The sequence below is a fragment of the Pristiophorus japonicus genome, chromosome 22 (genome assembly GCF_044704955.1).
Source record: "Pristiophorus japonicus isolate sPriJap1 chromosome 22, sPriJap1.hap1, whole genome shotgun sequence".
NCBI lineage: Eukaryota > Metazoa > Chordata > Chondrichthyes > Pristiophoridae > Pristiophorus > Pristiophorus japonicus.
The window spans coordinates 26,287,382-26,303,422 of record NC_091998.1 but is presented as its reverse complement, the minus strand read 5'-3'; the positions used below and the strand labels follow the sequence as shown (position 1 = coordinate 26,303,422).

The 16,041-nt window shown below is 48.5% G+C and overlaps 1 protein-coding gene across 1 annotated transcript in view; it reads right to left on the bottom strand.

The window, feature by feature from the left end:
• The window catches only part of LOC139234724 (uncharacterized), a 29,820-nt gene that overhangs the window by 8,061 nt on the left and 5,718 nt on the right, over positions 1 to 16,041 (bottom strand). Inside the window, exons 4-6 of the mRNA XM_070865405.1 lie at positions 15,094 to 15,267; positions 6,902 to 7,010; positions 396 to 544 (exon numbers count right to left, since the gene is read on the bottom strand). Of these exons, the coding sequence (XP_070721506.1) occupies positions 396 to 544; positions 6,902 to 7,010; positions 15,094 to 15,267 (432 nt within the window). The remainder of the gene's footprint in view (positions 1 to 395; positions 545 to 6,901; positions 7,011 to 15,093; positions 15,268 to 16,041) is intronic.

The following is a 16,041-nucleotide window of genomic DNA, read 5'->3' as shown; positions in this document are numbered from 1 at the left end:
CTTCTTCAAATAGTGCCATGGGACCTTCCCCCCCCCCCCCCCCCATCTGAGAGGGCAGACGGGGCCTCGGTTTAACGTCCCATCCAAAAGACAGCACCTCCGACAGTGTGGCACTCCCTCAGTACTGCGCTAGAATGTCAGCCTAGATTCTGTGCTTGAGTCTCTGGAGTGGGATTTGAACCCATGACCTTCTGTTATAACGCGGTCACATGAATCGGTACCGTAACTATCACGTTTGGGGGCAAAACAACAACAACTGCATTTACAGAGCAACTTTAACGCAGTAAAACGTCGAAGGCCCTTCACAGAGCATAATTAGACAAAATTTGACACCGAGCCACATATCAGGTTGATGCCCTCTTTTTTTTCAACCAAAATAAGCAGTGTCTACTCACGCTTTCTCGAGTATCGCCACCTCTGAAGGTTGTAACTCAAACCCGTCCATATCAAGCGCCCTGCCGAAGTTAATCTTTAGAATACGTCCGCTATTCAGTTTGTCAAAGTCCCTCATATGCTCACCAATCTTCAGCGGCTTTCTGTATACCTGAATCAGCACAATGTGGGTAAAGAGCAGGCTTTAAATGGAAACAGCTGCTTTCCTATTTCATAACTCGCACATCCGAACCACTAACATTTAAATACGCGATTCTTTCACTACAAAGCCTCTGATTATGTGATTTTCCTCCCGATATAGTTTTAGATCTGAGGGGGATGAATTTCAACTTGGGTGGGGACCCAAAGCGGGCGGTATTGTATCTGTCACCCGTTATTCGGCCCGTCCCATATCCAGTTCCACTGAAGTCAATAGTCACCCCCGAGATTTGATAATCTTACGATGTTAATACTTTGTATTCAATAATTGACTTCTAATACTGAGTACTTTACTCTGTAGGATTGGTGATGGTAGTTGGTAGTTGGCCTGTAGGTCACGATGGAAAAAGTCAGATGGATGTGACTTCAAACTTATTTCTTATTGTCCGGCCATTATTTCTTTTATTCGTTCAGAGGATGTGAGCGTCGCTGGGAAGGTCAGCATTTATTGCCCATCCCGAAATGCCCTTCAGAAGGTGGTGGTGAGCTGCCTTCTTGAACCACAGAGTTTAGAGGCAACCGCATTGCTGTGGGTCTGGGGTCACATATAGGCCAGACCGGGTAAGGACGGCAGATTTCCTTCCCTAAAGGACATTAGTGAACCAGATGGGTTTTTATGACAATCATGGTCGCCATTACTGACACTAGCTTTTTATTCCAGATTTATTTAATTAACTGAATTGAAATTTAACTCGCCAATATTCTCCCTCCCTTTTCCTGGAGTCACGGACTCTTTGCTGGGGTAGAGCTCCATGGGGCCCCAGGTTCCGATATCTCAGGTGTCAATCGTGACAAGTGACAGCAGGGTCTTTAGTCACTGGGGCAGCTTCACAACTGAACTCAATGCCCAAACAGCCACATTAGCAGGAACTCAGAGCAGTTTTCCCCCTTCCTGGGGGAAAAGGGAGAGGCGGTAAAATGTCCACAGAATACCGAGCTACATAAGGAGATATTAGGGCAGGTGACCAAATGCCTGGTTTTGAGGAGCATCTTAAAGGAGGAGAGAGACGGAAAGATTTATCGAGCGAATTCCAGAGCTTAGGGTCTTGGCAGCTGAAGACACGGCCGCCAATGGTGGAGCTATCCCTCAAATCCCCTCTAAACCTCCTCCCAATTATTTTAAATCTATGCCCCCTGGTTGTTGACCCCTTTGCTAAGGGAAATAGGTCCGTCCTACCCGCTCTATCTAGGCTCCTCATAATTTTATGCACCTCAATAATGTCTCCCCTCAGCCTCCTGTGTTCCAGGGAAAACAACCCAGCCTATCCAATCTTTCCCCATGGCTTGTGTGGTGGCTGGTGTGCAACGGTCACCACACATTAAAAACATCCACGCACAGGCATCTTGAAAAGAAGGATGAGAATTTTAAAAGCGAAATGTTGCCAGACCGGGAGCCAATGTGGGTCAGCGAGCACAGGGGTGATAGGTGAACGGGACTTGGTGTGAGCTCGGACAGGGGCAGAATAGTTTTGGATGTGTAAAGTCCTTACAAAATACCACACTCCACACGAGGCACATTCTATGGACAAGGTCACTCCATGACCTGAACCTTTATTCACAGGACCAAGAAGTGATGACCCTGCGTGGGACCTCCCTTTATATACCTGGATGACCAGGTGAGGAGTGTCTCCCACAAGTTCACCCCCTGTGGTCAAGGTGTGCATTTCTTACGTACATTACAGTATTGCAGTGTTGTTACATAAAGGTTACATACATGACATCACCTCCCCCCTCAACATCTTATTGGGATCATAGGTTAAGTCTCTCGGGTGGTCTGTGCTCTCTCGTGGAGCGCCGCAGTTGGGGCTCTAGTTGTAGGGCCTTGGTATGCGTGTCTGTCACCTGTGGTGATTACGGCCTGTCCGGGCTGACCGCAGGGACTGTGCATGCTGCTGAATATTCTTGTTGCTCGTTCACTGACGGTGGTGTGAATACCATCTCATGATCTTCCTCAGGTTCCTCAGTGTCCATGCTGAACCTTTTTTTTACTTGGTCTAGATGCTTGCGGCATATCTGCCCATTGTTAAGTTTAACCGCTATGACCCTATTCCCCTCTTTGTCTATTACAGTAACCTCAAGCCATTTGGGCCCCAAAGCGTGATTGAGAACAAATACGGGGTCATCAATTTCTATACATCTCCCCCTTGAATTTCGGTCATGGTACTCGTTTTGGGACTGGAGCTTGCCCTCAACAATGTCAGACAAGACAGGATGAATGAGGGATAGCCGAGTTTTGAGTGTTCGTTTCATGAGTAGCTCCGCGGGTGGGACCCACGTGATCGAGTGCGGTCAGTACCTATAGGCCAGCAGAAGGCGCGATAGGCGACATTGAAGGGAGGGTCCTTGAATCCGGAGCATGCCTTGTTTTATGATTTGGACCGCATGTTCCGCCTGGCCATTGGATGCCGGCTTGAAAGGTGCTGTCCTGACATGGTTAATGCCATTACCCGACATGAACTCCCGGAATTCATAGCTTGTGAAACATGGGCCATTATCGCTAACAAGGATGTCCGGCAAGCCGCGGGTCGCAAAGACCGCCGCAGACTCTCCACGATGGTGGATGTCGTGCACGAATTCAAAATGATGCACTCGATCCATTTCGAGTGCGCATCAACCACAATGAGAAACATCTTTCCCATGAACGGGCCCGCGTAGTCTACGTGAATACGTGACCATGGCCTGGTGGGCCAGGGCCACGGGCTGAGCGGGGCCTCCCTGGGGGCATTACCTAGCTGGGCACACGTCGTGCACCTGCGAACACAGTGTTCCAGGTCTGAATCAATTCCCGGCCACCACACATGTGACCGGGCAATGGCCTTCATCAGCATAATGCCTGGGTGCTCGCTGTGGAGTTCCCTGATGAATGCTTCCCTGCCCCTCTGGGGCATGACTACCCGGCTGCCCCATACTAGGCAGTCGGCTTGGATGGAGAGCTCATCCATCGGTCTATGAAACGGTCTGACCTCCTCAGGGCATGCTCCGTGTGCGGGCGCCCAATCCCCAGTCAGGACACATTTCTTAATCAAGGATTGGAGGGGATCTCTGTTGGTCCAGATTTTGATCTGGCGGGCTGTGATGGGAGAACCTGCACTGTCAAAGGCATCGACAGCCATGACCATCTCCGCGCTTTGCTCCGCTGCCCCCTCAGTGGTGGCCAGTGGAAGCCTGTTGAGCGCGTCGGCGCAGTTTTCGGTGCCGGGCCGGTGCCGTATGGTGTAGTCATACGCAGCGAGCGTGAGAGCCCATCGCTGTATGCGAGCTGACGCATTGGCATTGACGGCCTTGCTGTCTGATAGCAGGGATGTTAATGGCTTGTGGTCCGTTTCTAATTCGAACCTCCTGCCAAAAAGGTACTGATGCATCTTTTTCACCCCATAGACACATGTGAGTGCTTCCTTCTCAACCATCCCATATCCCCGTTCAGCTTGAGAGAGCAACCTGGAGACATAAGCCACAGGTTGTAGTTGGCCCTCAGCGTTACCCTGCTGCAACAAGCACCCAACCCCATAGGACGATGCATCACATGTCAGAACCAATTTCTTACGGAGGTCGTACAGGGTCAACAACTTATTTGAACAAAGTAGGTTCCGTGCCCGATTGAAAGCCCGTTCCTGACAGTCCCCCCAAAACCAATCGCAACCCTTACGCAGGAGCACATGTAGCGGCTCCAACAATGTGCTTAAGTTCGGCAGAAGGTTCCCGAAATAGTTCAAGAGTCCCAGAAATGAACGCAACTCCGATGTGTTGCAGGGCCTGGGCGCTCGTCTAATCGCCTCTGTTTTGGATTGGGTAGGCTGAATCCCGTCTGCAGCAACCCTCCTGCCCAGAAACTCGACCTCGGGAGCCAAAAACACACACTTAGACTTCTTGAGTCACAGGCCTACCCGGTCCAGTCGGCGTAGCACCTCCTCCAGGTTGTGGAGGTGTTCCTCGGTGTAACGACCGGTGATGAGGATGTCATCCTGAAATACGATTGTTCCGGGAATGGATTTGAGCAGGCTTTCCATGTTTCTTTGAAAAATCGCGGCCGCTGATCGAATGCCAAACGGACACCTGTTGTAAACAAACAGTCCCTTGTGCGTGGTGATGGTGGTCAGTAGTTTAGATTCGTCGGCCAGTCCTTGGGTCATGTAGGCTGAAGTGAGGTCCAACTTGGTGAACAGCTTGCCATCTGCCAGCGTGGCAAAAAGGTCCTCCGCTCTCGGGAGCGGGTATTGGTCTTATAGGGACACCCGGTTCATAGTGGCCTTGTAGTCACCACAGATCCTGACCGAGCCATCCGCTTTTAGGACGGGAATGATGGAGTTCACCTAGTCACTGAATTCAACGGGCGAGATGATGCCCTCTCTCAGCAACCGGTCCAACTCACTCTCAATTTTCTCCCGCATCACATACGGCACAGCTCTGGCTTTGTGGTGCACTGGTGTGGCGTTCGGGGTGATGCGTATCACTACTTTGGTACCTTTGAACGTCCCGACGCCAGGTTGAAATAGTGACTCAAATTGCTGTAGGACCTGTGAGCATGAACTTCACTCCACAGATGACATGGTGTGCACATCCCCCACATTTCCAGTTCATCTCACCTAACCAGCTCCTCCCCAACAGTGCGGGACCATTGCCCAGGACAACCAGAGCGGCAGCCAGTTCACCGATCCAGTGTGTGTGACCGCCAACATTGCACTGCCCAACACTGGAATGATTTCTTTGGTGTACGTCCGTAATTGTGTCTCAATGCGTTCTAGTTTGGGTCTGCTGGCTTTGAGTGGCCACAGCTTTTCGAATTGTTGAACACTCGAGTGACTGGCTGGCCCCCGTGTCCAGTTCCATGTGTATAGGGATGCCGTTTAATAGGACTTTCATCATCATAGGTGGCATTTTGATATATGAGCTGTGAATGTTTGCCACTTGAACCCACTGAACTCATCTGGTTTATCCGCCTCGTATATTAGCCTGGTTACAGGCTTTCTGCACATTCTGGCTAAATGGCCACTGAGGTTACAATTTCTGCAGACGAACTGTTGAAACCTGCAAGTCCTGGCAGCATGTCTGCCCCCACACTTCCAGCATGAACTGAGATTCCCATTGTTGTGAACAAAAGAGCTGTTACCAGGCATTCCTCACTGACTGTCCTTTTGACTGCTCTTTAGCACCCTGTTAGTGGGTGTCAATGGCCCCATCCCGGGCCGCATTGTCCACTGGGGGGGGCGTAAATGTCTGTTCAACCTGCCATTGTCTCTGTTGGAGACTTACTCTTGGGTCTATTGCTGCCTGGGGTGTGTCGAACTGCCCTTGCCTGCCTGCGGAGCTCTGTCGCGTTTATGATATTGACTCCCAGATCCATCAAGTTGGAAGCAGAATTGCGTGCATATATTATCTTGGTTTCCTCCTCCTCCGCCATAAAAGTCTGAGCCATCAACGCTGCCGCTTCCAAGGTCAAGTCCTTGGTCTCAATTAGCTTTCTGAAAATCCCAGCATGACCGATGCCCTCAATAAAGAAATCCCTTAGCATCCCCCCCGCTGCAGGCGTCTGTGAGCTTACAGAGGTTGGCCAAGCGCCGGAGGTCCGCAACAAAATCCGGTAAGCTCTGTCCTTCCCGACGTCGGTGGGTATAGAATCTGTGTCGGGCCATGTGTACGCTGCTCGCCGATTAGTTTGCTGAGCTCTTCAAAAGTTTTGTCGGGTGCTAGCAGATCTTTCATGAGTGCGTAAGTCTTAGGTCCACAGCTGGTCAGCAGATGAGCCCTTCGCTTGTCGGCCGCTGCATCTCCCAGCCAGTCCTTCATGACAAAACTCTGCTAGAGCCTGTCAGTGAAATTGTCCCAGTTCTCACCAACACAGTACCATTCATCTGTGCTGCCGGTGGCCATTCTTGTGGGTCGTTGATTCCCGTTTCTCGTCGCCAATGTAAAGTCCTTACACAATACCACAAATCCACACGAGGCACATTCTATGGACAAGGTCACTCCATGACCTGAACCTTTATTCACAGGACCAAGAAGTGATGACCCTGCGTGGGACCTCCCTTTATATACCTGGATGACCAGGTGAGGAGTGTCTCCCACAAGTTCACCCCCTGTGGTCAAGGTGTGCATTTCTTACGTATATACAGTATTGCAGTGTTGTTACATAAAGGTTACAACCATGACAGGATGAACTCAAGTTTATAGTGGGTTCAAGGTGGGAGGCCGGCCAGGAAAGGCGTACATGCACTCTGTATAATAAGAGTGATGTGATACTGGTATTGGAACTCTGTATTGTTGAAGTGCTTGGGAATGGTACACAGGAATAAACTGCGCTAAATATTTTCACCTTGGTTTTAATCTTTTCTAAGATGCAGAAGATGTCATCTGAGGCTCCCTGTTCATGGATTCTCTTTGAGTCATTCAGCTGGTGAAGTTCATTCATTAGTTTGTCGTACCTATATAAGAACAAAAGAAAAAGTGTCAAAGATGAGAAATTATCTACACAGCTCATAGAGCAGCATTGTCTGTCCTCCAACTGACCACTGCCTGTCCTCCAACTGACCACTACCTGACCTCCAGCTGACCACTGCCTGTCCTCCAACTGACCACTGCCTGACCTCCAACTGACCACTGCCTGTCCTCCAACTGACCACTGCCTGACCTCCAACTGACCACTGCCTGACCTCCAACAGACCACTGCCTGTCCTCCAACTGACCACTGCCTGACCTCCAACTGACAACTGCCTGTGCTCCAACTGACCACTGCCTGACCTCTAACTGACCACTGCCTAACCTCCAATGGACCACTGACCGACATCCAACTGACCACTGCCTGACCTCCATCTGACCACTGTCTGTCCTCCAATGGACCACTGCCTGTCCTCCAACTGACCACTGCCCAGATCCACAGACTCAAAATGCAACATAGGAAACGGTAGCATGGTGGTTATGTTATTGGACCAGTAATCCAGAGGCCTGGAGACATCAATTCAATTCCAACCACAGCACCTGGGGAATTTAAATTCAGTTAATAAATTAATCTGGAATAAAAAGCTAGTATCAGTAATGGTGACCATGTAACTACCGGATTGTTGGAAAACCCCATTTAGTTCACAAATATCGTTTAGGAAGGAAACCTGCCGTCCTTACCTGGTCTGGCCTATATGTGACTCCAAACCCACAGCAATGTGGTTGACTCTGAACTGCCCTCTGAAATGACAAGCCACTCAGTTAAGGCCCAATTACTGTGGTCAATAAATGCCAGCTGTAAGGGAACTAAATTCCACACCAAGTCCGAGTACGGTGAAGGAAAACATCACAGTTTATTCGTACAGAGCGCTCTGGGAGAAGTGGGGAAACTCCGCAGCTTCGCCACACCTTCTCTCCGAGCGAAGTATTCAAGTTACAATTATACCATTGGGAGCTGTCCCGCCCCCTTACACCATTGTCCAATTATCTAACATTTTTGTAACGTCTTACACTATATGGTAATGCTATGATAATCTATCTTTATATTGTGGTAAGTCAAAGGTTAACCAGCATACGTACACACAAGTGGGGTTAGTTCCCGTTTCAGTAGCACTACCTTCCTGTTATTAGTACAAGCGATATACATCTGTCTGCCTCTCCAACTGCCCACTGTCCCACTTCCCCTATCTCCATGACTCAGGGTCAGCAGACATTGGAGACCGAATATTTTTTTTTGCTTAAGCATTCATTTCTTACTTTGACCATTTTCCCTGTCCCATAATTCATCAGAGAGAGAGAGAGACAGCGGAGCTGGTTACACATTATAAAAGTTACAAAGGTTATAGGTTAAGAAATTTTTCTCCTACAGTCCCTCATTTTGATCTTTTCCCATCTCATGCGGATAAGAACAATCCAATTCTACATTTGGGCTGTCTCGTCGTCTTGTGCCTGGTGGTCCTGCTGAAAATGGAGGAGCAGCTTCTGGTATGTTGCGGGTGGAAGTTGGGTTGTTGTATCGTTGATGCGGGTCCCGGCAGCTATGGGTATCGCAGTACACAGCTTGGACATACATATCTTAATCATCATTACCGCAAGGTACAGAGCCAGGCATATGCCCACAATCAAAATCAGCCCCTGTATAACACTTTGTCCCAACTTAGACATCCATCCCCCCAGCCAGCCAACTTCACCATCCGGGGTGGTTAGTTTCCTCACTTCTCTCCTTATGTGGTCGGCTAGGTTGGTTATATTCTCCGAATTATCGGGTATATAAGTGCAACACTCGGCCCCAATCAATGCGCAAGTGCCTCCGTTCTGGGCCAATACGTAATCTAGGGCCATTCGGTTCTGAAGTATGGTAGTACGTATGGCTACCATTTCAGCTGTTATGCTCTCCATCACCTCGGCAGTGTCGTTAGCTATTTGTACCAGAACCCTCTCTACGTTTCTTAGTTCATCCATGGCGCGCCCTATCCCGTATGGGAACATCACAATTCCAAAGAGTCTTTCTACCAGGGTAATCGCTCGTCTTCGTCGACCTGGTGTACGTACCTCTGCCAGGGTACGTACCTGTCTGACAAAGGGGACCACATGTCCCAAATAACAGGACCCTGTCCATCGCCTGGGTAACCAGGGATATGCCCTATGCCCGCACACAAAATACGTGCCATTGTATGCTGCTGGGGCACTCAGTGTCTCAGGATAGAATAACCATGTCCAATTTCACCTCCCCACCCCCCCTGTCATGTTCGGGAGGCGTCGAGGAAACTTGGCTCCGCCCCTTCGGTTACGTTAAGGCGGTAGGTGCAATTACTATATCCCATGTTGTGTCCTTTTGTGCCAGTTACACTTCGGGTGAGGCATATTATTCCCCGGGGTCTCCCTATCCTCGATGTGTTAGTCAGGGCCAAGGATGGAGGTAACGCCTGCCGATTGTAGGATGGTTGATACCATCCACGAAGCGCCCCTCTGGTATGATACCCAGCGCTTTCCCAATCTCTCTCGTCCCCGCTTCCGTCCACCTTGTATGAGGCAGATGTTCCTTTGGCCTTGGATCCCTCCCGTATGGGACTGGAGGAGTTCTGATGAAGGACCCATGCGGCAACTTCGGTCAGATTTAGGGGAATGGGACGCAAAGGGATCCCTCCTCTCGAGTGTGTGGGGATATGAGAGCGCACCCAGCAACTAGAGAAGTTCCCATTCCTTGCATAGGCATAGGACATATATAAAAAGGTGTTTACATGAAGCTCCCGTTTTTGTCTTACCAATGGGGCACATACAATACAGACCGAGGTCATTACACAGATCGTGACGTATAGTTCCGTCTTATTACTCTATGTTAACAATTACTCAAAGGCAAAATGGCCGTTTGGCTTGCTTGAAGAGTCGCTCCTGACCTTTAAACAGAAAAATAATGACAGATAATACATGTATTGAGCGGCAGGCTCGAAAATCTTAAGCTGGGTTCTATGTTTCCATTGTCCTTTTCCCCTAATGTCAATACAGGCGCATGTATCTCCACTAATCATAACCTCGTACGGCCCTATCCACTTCGGGGCGAACCCGGGTTTTCCTGGGAGAACCTTCACCATCACGCGTGTTCCGGCTTGAGGTATGTCCGGGAAGGCGGCGAACTCCAGTTTTTTTTTATCGCATTGAGCCTGCCTTTCTCTGGTTTGCTTTCACATTTCCTGGAGACTATTACTCATCTCCAATATATATATCTCCGAATTCTATCCCTTAGGCGTCCTACATCCACTCCTCCCATAAAAATTCCTTCTGGGAGTTGCATCGCTCTCCCCGTCGTTAGCTCATAGGGGGACAGCCCAGTCATCCTGTTTGGGATCGCTCTTAACTTCATTAGAATGAGGAGCAACACGTCAACCCAGGTCCTCCCGGTTTCTCGGATTGCCTTTGCAATCGCCACCTTGAGGGTTCGATTCATCCGTTCTACCATCCCCGAGCTCTGGGGATGGTATGGTATGTGGAATTTTTGTTTTATTCCCATTAGTTGACATACAGCCTTTATTACCTTCCCCCGTGAAGTGGGTGCCTTGGTCCGAGTCCATTTGCAATGGCATCCCCCCATCTAGGGATTATTTCTTCCTCCAGAATTCTAGCTACCGCAGTGGCCGTACAGTTCCATGTTGGGTAAGCTTCCACCCATCGGGTGAACTGGCCTATTACCACTAAGCAATATCTTTTCCCCCATGATTCTGGCAATGGCCCAGTGAAATCTATCTGTATATTTTCCCATGGCCCCCTGCCAGTTTCAAGGCTTCAATGAAGGCCACAATCTCAGCAACTTGGGCTGAGAGCCCCCATCTAATCTGCCAGACGCCACGGTTTGTAACTGACCATTTACCACGGCCCACCTGGTCCATGGTGTCCCTTCGACATACTTTCTAGACCCATCCACGTAGAGGGTCATCTGTGCCCCGGTTAAGGGTTCGTCTGCTAGACGACCTTCTATATTCTCACTATCCACTTCCTCACACTGGTCCGGCTCACTGCCCCCAGGAGGCCTTCTGCCGGGTTTTCTCCTATATCCCTCATGTTCGGGCCCTGGGACGTTAACCGGCGTCATGTCAACGAGGCCTGTGTCCTGCTTTGTTTTGGCCCATACCGGCTCTAGGGTCTCGCATATCACCCCGTCTACCCTCGACTCTTATCCCTAATCCCGGGCCAGTGGTTTAGCACTGCCCATTTTCGCAATTTTTCGTAAGGGCGCGGAGTACTTGCTTTTACGTCCATCTGCTTGCGGCCAGATCATTTTGTTAAGCTCGCCGTCTATTAATAGTTTAAATTCCCTTATTAAGTCTGTTCCTCGAATAATTTTTTCATTAGTTGTATCAAGCGAGTATTATTACATGGGCTAGTTCTGTTTTATTTTATTCTTACTATCCCACCATTTCCTTTATCTGTCAGGTGAGTCTTCTTTATTCTATTAAGAAATCGAAATGAATAATGTCCAATATAAAACAGTTGTCAATGGAATGGGTTAACTTCTTTACAGGTTTGTAAGAAGGCCTGATGTCATTACGTGACTTCACGTAATCATCCGAATTTCATTTTTAAAAAAAATTTTTGTGCTTTCAAAACTTGCTTAGAAATTAGGAATCCGTTAAAACAGCAGAAATCATTCGTAAAGTCGTCATAATAGAAGTCTTCTCATCAGGACAGACAGCATTTTAGATTAAATTTCAATTTTTTTTCTTAACTTCTAATTCAAGTACTTGCCAAAGATTTTTTTTTTAATTGATTTAAAACGATACCACACATTTTTAATAGTTATTTTGTTTACTGAACTTCAATTTTCACACAAGCTGTATACATTCCAACATTTCCGATAAGAATTTTAAAATCAGTAAGATTTTCTAATTCCCAACTTTTCTTTCTCTGCTGAGTTCGCATAGCTTAGATCTCTTCTCGTTATTTTTAAAACCCTCCTGCTTGTTTAGACTGTTTGGGACTTTTCTTGATAAACACGTCTATTCTGGAAATCTTTTCAAACTGCAATGAAACTTTCTCGTAATTTAAAATCATTTTCAATGGAGAGTGTCTTTTACCTCTTCCAAAAATCTTTTCAATTAAACCAATATCTTTTTTTTTTTCACAGCCAATATCAACGAGTATTTAGTAAGTTATGTCCTCTTTTGTTTATCTCCTTTCTTCAAATTAGGTTTTGGTATTTTACACAGAGGGCTCGGTAACTTCGTTAATTCAGACAATCGAAGATACTTTTTCTTTCAATTTCATTCAAGTTGTTTTCTTTCAAGGCTGCATCTTTATCCTTTCTTTTCATAACTAGAACGGAGTCTAGCACGTAGGCTTTGAGGGCTGCTTTTCGTCCTCTCAAATGTCCCAGTTTTTCTTTCTGTTTCTGCATCTCCCACCACTCTCTCTGTTCTCTCACACTTTTTTTTCCCGTCGGGGCCCATCCCTCCTTTCGCATTCTATCTATCAATCCCTTTTGGTCGACTAGGTACAGTCTGGTCAGCGACCCCGGGGGGGGGCCCCACTCCGTTTCACGGTCTCACGATTGTCAAAGGTATGCCTGGTCTTACTCACTTCTACCAGGCGAACTTGCAATCTTTATCGTCAGAGGTGTCTGATTACACTTGCGATTCTTACCACTCATCGTAATCTCACGTCACGGTCTTACTACTGTCAGCGGTGCGTTCAGGACTTGCAGTCTCTATCGTCAGAGGTGTTTCAACACACTTGCGATTCGTTAAAAATGGCGCCTCCGCGACCCACTCCGATCTTTTCCAGCTGCACCCGCAACTTACTACAACCACATTAATTGTTCTACACACGACCCCCAATGTCCCGACCTGTGTGACTCAAAGTCGCAAGGAGATTAGTCCCTACTTCACTCACTGTTCCACTTTTCCGTTGCTACTTTGTCCTCTCGTTTGTTCCCTTCGACCGTAATCCTTGGCCTTCACGTGGGGCATTCGCCCTCTTAATTCCGGCTCAAGTTAGGTGACTGAGATTGTTTGTGACAATCGAAGTGGCGGGGAACACTCGTTTCTTTCACACATCACTCATACCAAGCTAGCTTAGACTCTAACCCGCGGCTCAACTGTGGTTTTTCTCACCGTTCACGGACATTTTGTTCTTTGGTGAATCGGGGCTCAGGAGTCGCCCTTTCCCGGGGCTCAATTGACTGGACGGTCAAACCTTGACTACTCGTCCCTCTCCATCGGCTAGGTGACCCGAAGCGACCGTATTCACCCTGCTCGCAGCGCCAAATCTGTAAGGGAACTAAATTCCACACCAAGTCCGAGTACGGTGAAGGAAAACATCACAGTTTATTCGTACAGAGCGTTCTGGGAGAAGTGGGGAAACTCCGCAGCTTCGCCACACCTTCTCTCCGAGCAAAGTATTCAAGTTACAATTATACCATAGGGGGCGGTCCCGCCCCCTTACACCATTGTCCAATTATCTAACATTTTTGTAATGTCTTACCCTATATGGTAATGCTATGATAATCTATCTTTATATTGTGGTAAGTCAAAGGTTAACCAGCATACGTACACACAAGTGGGGTTAGTTCCCGTTTCAGCAGAACTACCTTCCTGTTATTAGTACAAGCGATATACATCTGTCTGCCTCTCCAACTGCCCACTGTCCCACTTCCCTTATCTCCATGACTCAGGGTCAGCAGACATTGGAGACTGAATATATATCTTTTTGCTTAAGCATACATTTCTTACTTTGACCACTTTCCCTGTCCCATAATTCATCAGAGAGAGAGAGAGAGAGAGAGAGAGAGAGAGAGAGAGAGAGAGACAGCGGAGCTGGTTACACATTATAAAAGTTACAAAGGTTATCGGTTAAGAAATTTTTCTCCTTCACCAGCCTTGCCAGCAACACTCAGAACCTGTGAATGAATAATAAAAAAAACACTGTAGGGATGATTGACAAGTGGGACTTGCTGCAGGATAGGACATGGGCAGCAGAGTTTTGTATGAGCTGGATTTTTGCAATGGGTGGTAGGTCAACCGGGTCAGCATTGGGGTAATCAATTCTTCAGCTGAGCTTTCCGTTGTCTTTCCTGTGACATTCGCTGTGATTGTGACCTGACTGTGGGATCTCTCCGTGAACTCGCTGTGACCTTCGGCACAGTCAACCATGCCCTCCTCCTCCATTGTCCAGCTCAGTGGGTGCCCTTGCTTAGCAACACTCTCGATTGTAGCCACAGTGTCTCCAGCAATGGCTTCTCATCCCACCCCTTCCCCTGATCTGTGCTGAATTGGCCTCAACCACAGGCATAAGAACATAAGAAATAGGAGCAGGAGTAGGCCATACGGCCCCCCGAGCCTGCTCCGCCATTCAATAAGATCATGGCTGATCCAATCATGGAATCAGCTTCACTTCCCCGCCCGCTCCCCATAACCCCTTATCCCCTTATCATCTATTTCTATTTCTGTTTTAAATTTATTCAATGTCCCAGCTTCCACAGCTCTCTGAGGCAACGAATTCCACAGATTTACAACCCTCTGAGAGAAGAAATGTCTTTTCATCTCAGTTTTAAATGGGCGGCCCCTTATTCTAAGATCATGCCCTCTAGTTTGAGTCTCCCCCATCAGTGGAAACATCCTCTCTGCATCCACCCTGTCAAACCCCTTCATAATCTTATACGTTTCGATAAAATCACCTCTCATTCTTCTGAATTCATGTTGGCTGTAACATCCCGAAGGTACGGAATGGGAAAACAAGTCAGCCTGGGCTCCAGCTTCTGATCACTACCCTGTTGGAAAGTGCAATTGTTAAGCGAGGGCAGGATTGGGCTTGGTTGCGATGCTGCCCATATCGAATAACCTGCCGACCTGCACAGTCGAGGCTGACACACGAGGACAGGCACTTGGTTGAGATGTCAGAGTTGTTGAAACCCATGACCGCGTAACCCAACAGGAGCCGTCATCCTCAGGAGTTGGTGGAGATGGGGGGGGGGGGGGGGAATGAAAGGTGGATCAACAAGCCATAAACCCCACCAGCCCAGCGCTCTCTGGGCGAGAGACCATGGACGTGGAACATCCAGCAATACACACTCATACTCACTTCTTCTCGGGCTTCTCCTGGGGATCCACCTGCTCCAGAAACCTGACGTAGTCGAAGCCCAGCTCGTCCGAGAACACTTTCCCCAGCAGAGCCATCTCTTCATCGGTCGCTTGCAGATTGAGCTGAGAAAGGCATCGGCAAAACTGGGATCGCAACACGTGGCCGTTGTTATATCTAGAAAAGTGGGAGTGACGAGACTTACACTGTGGAACTCCACCCTTTACTCTGCACGGCCGAGATGGGACCACTCTGACTGTGAATATTTCTGCGATCATTCAATACCATTTCTTAACCAAGACAATAATTAGATCAGCCATGACAGATGGCTCGAGGGGCTGGATGGCCTACTCCTGTTTCTGTGTCGATAAAACATCTCCTCCATTAGGTAACTATCTCGTCCCTTTGGTTATTATGCCCCCTACCCCACGCTGAACACCTAGCCCCAACTGGGAGGACGGGCAGCTTCCAGTTGACTTGCTCGCGAGGCTCTGCTTTGAAACCAGGTGGGTGAATGGGGGTTGGCTATGCTCCTCGTTTATTCCCTGCCCTGCCCCTCCTACCCATGGCAATAACCGCGTGAGGAGGCCAATCCTCGGGTCAGAGTTCTGTACCATTAGTCGCAAGCAAACCTGCGTGGCCCTGAGGACAAAGTCTCCTTCGAATAAGTTCTTCTCACACAGGGGTAACATTTAACGTGAGCCTCACCATCTGGACCCCACTGTACAGAGGGAGTCGCTCGGCTCGTAAGGTGGGTGTGTAATTTAGTGGTGCGGAAGCAGGTCACAGGTTCGACTTAGAACAGCCAATCGCCCAATCCGGTTTTTGCGGGCTGCCACTTAGCGGTTTTGGGAACTGAAAACCACATGGTAATAGTAATACCAGCAAGGACTAACCTTCCAAATTTGCGCTGCTGGTTGGTAAACATGCCTGCAAGGCAGCGGCAAATCA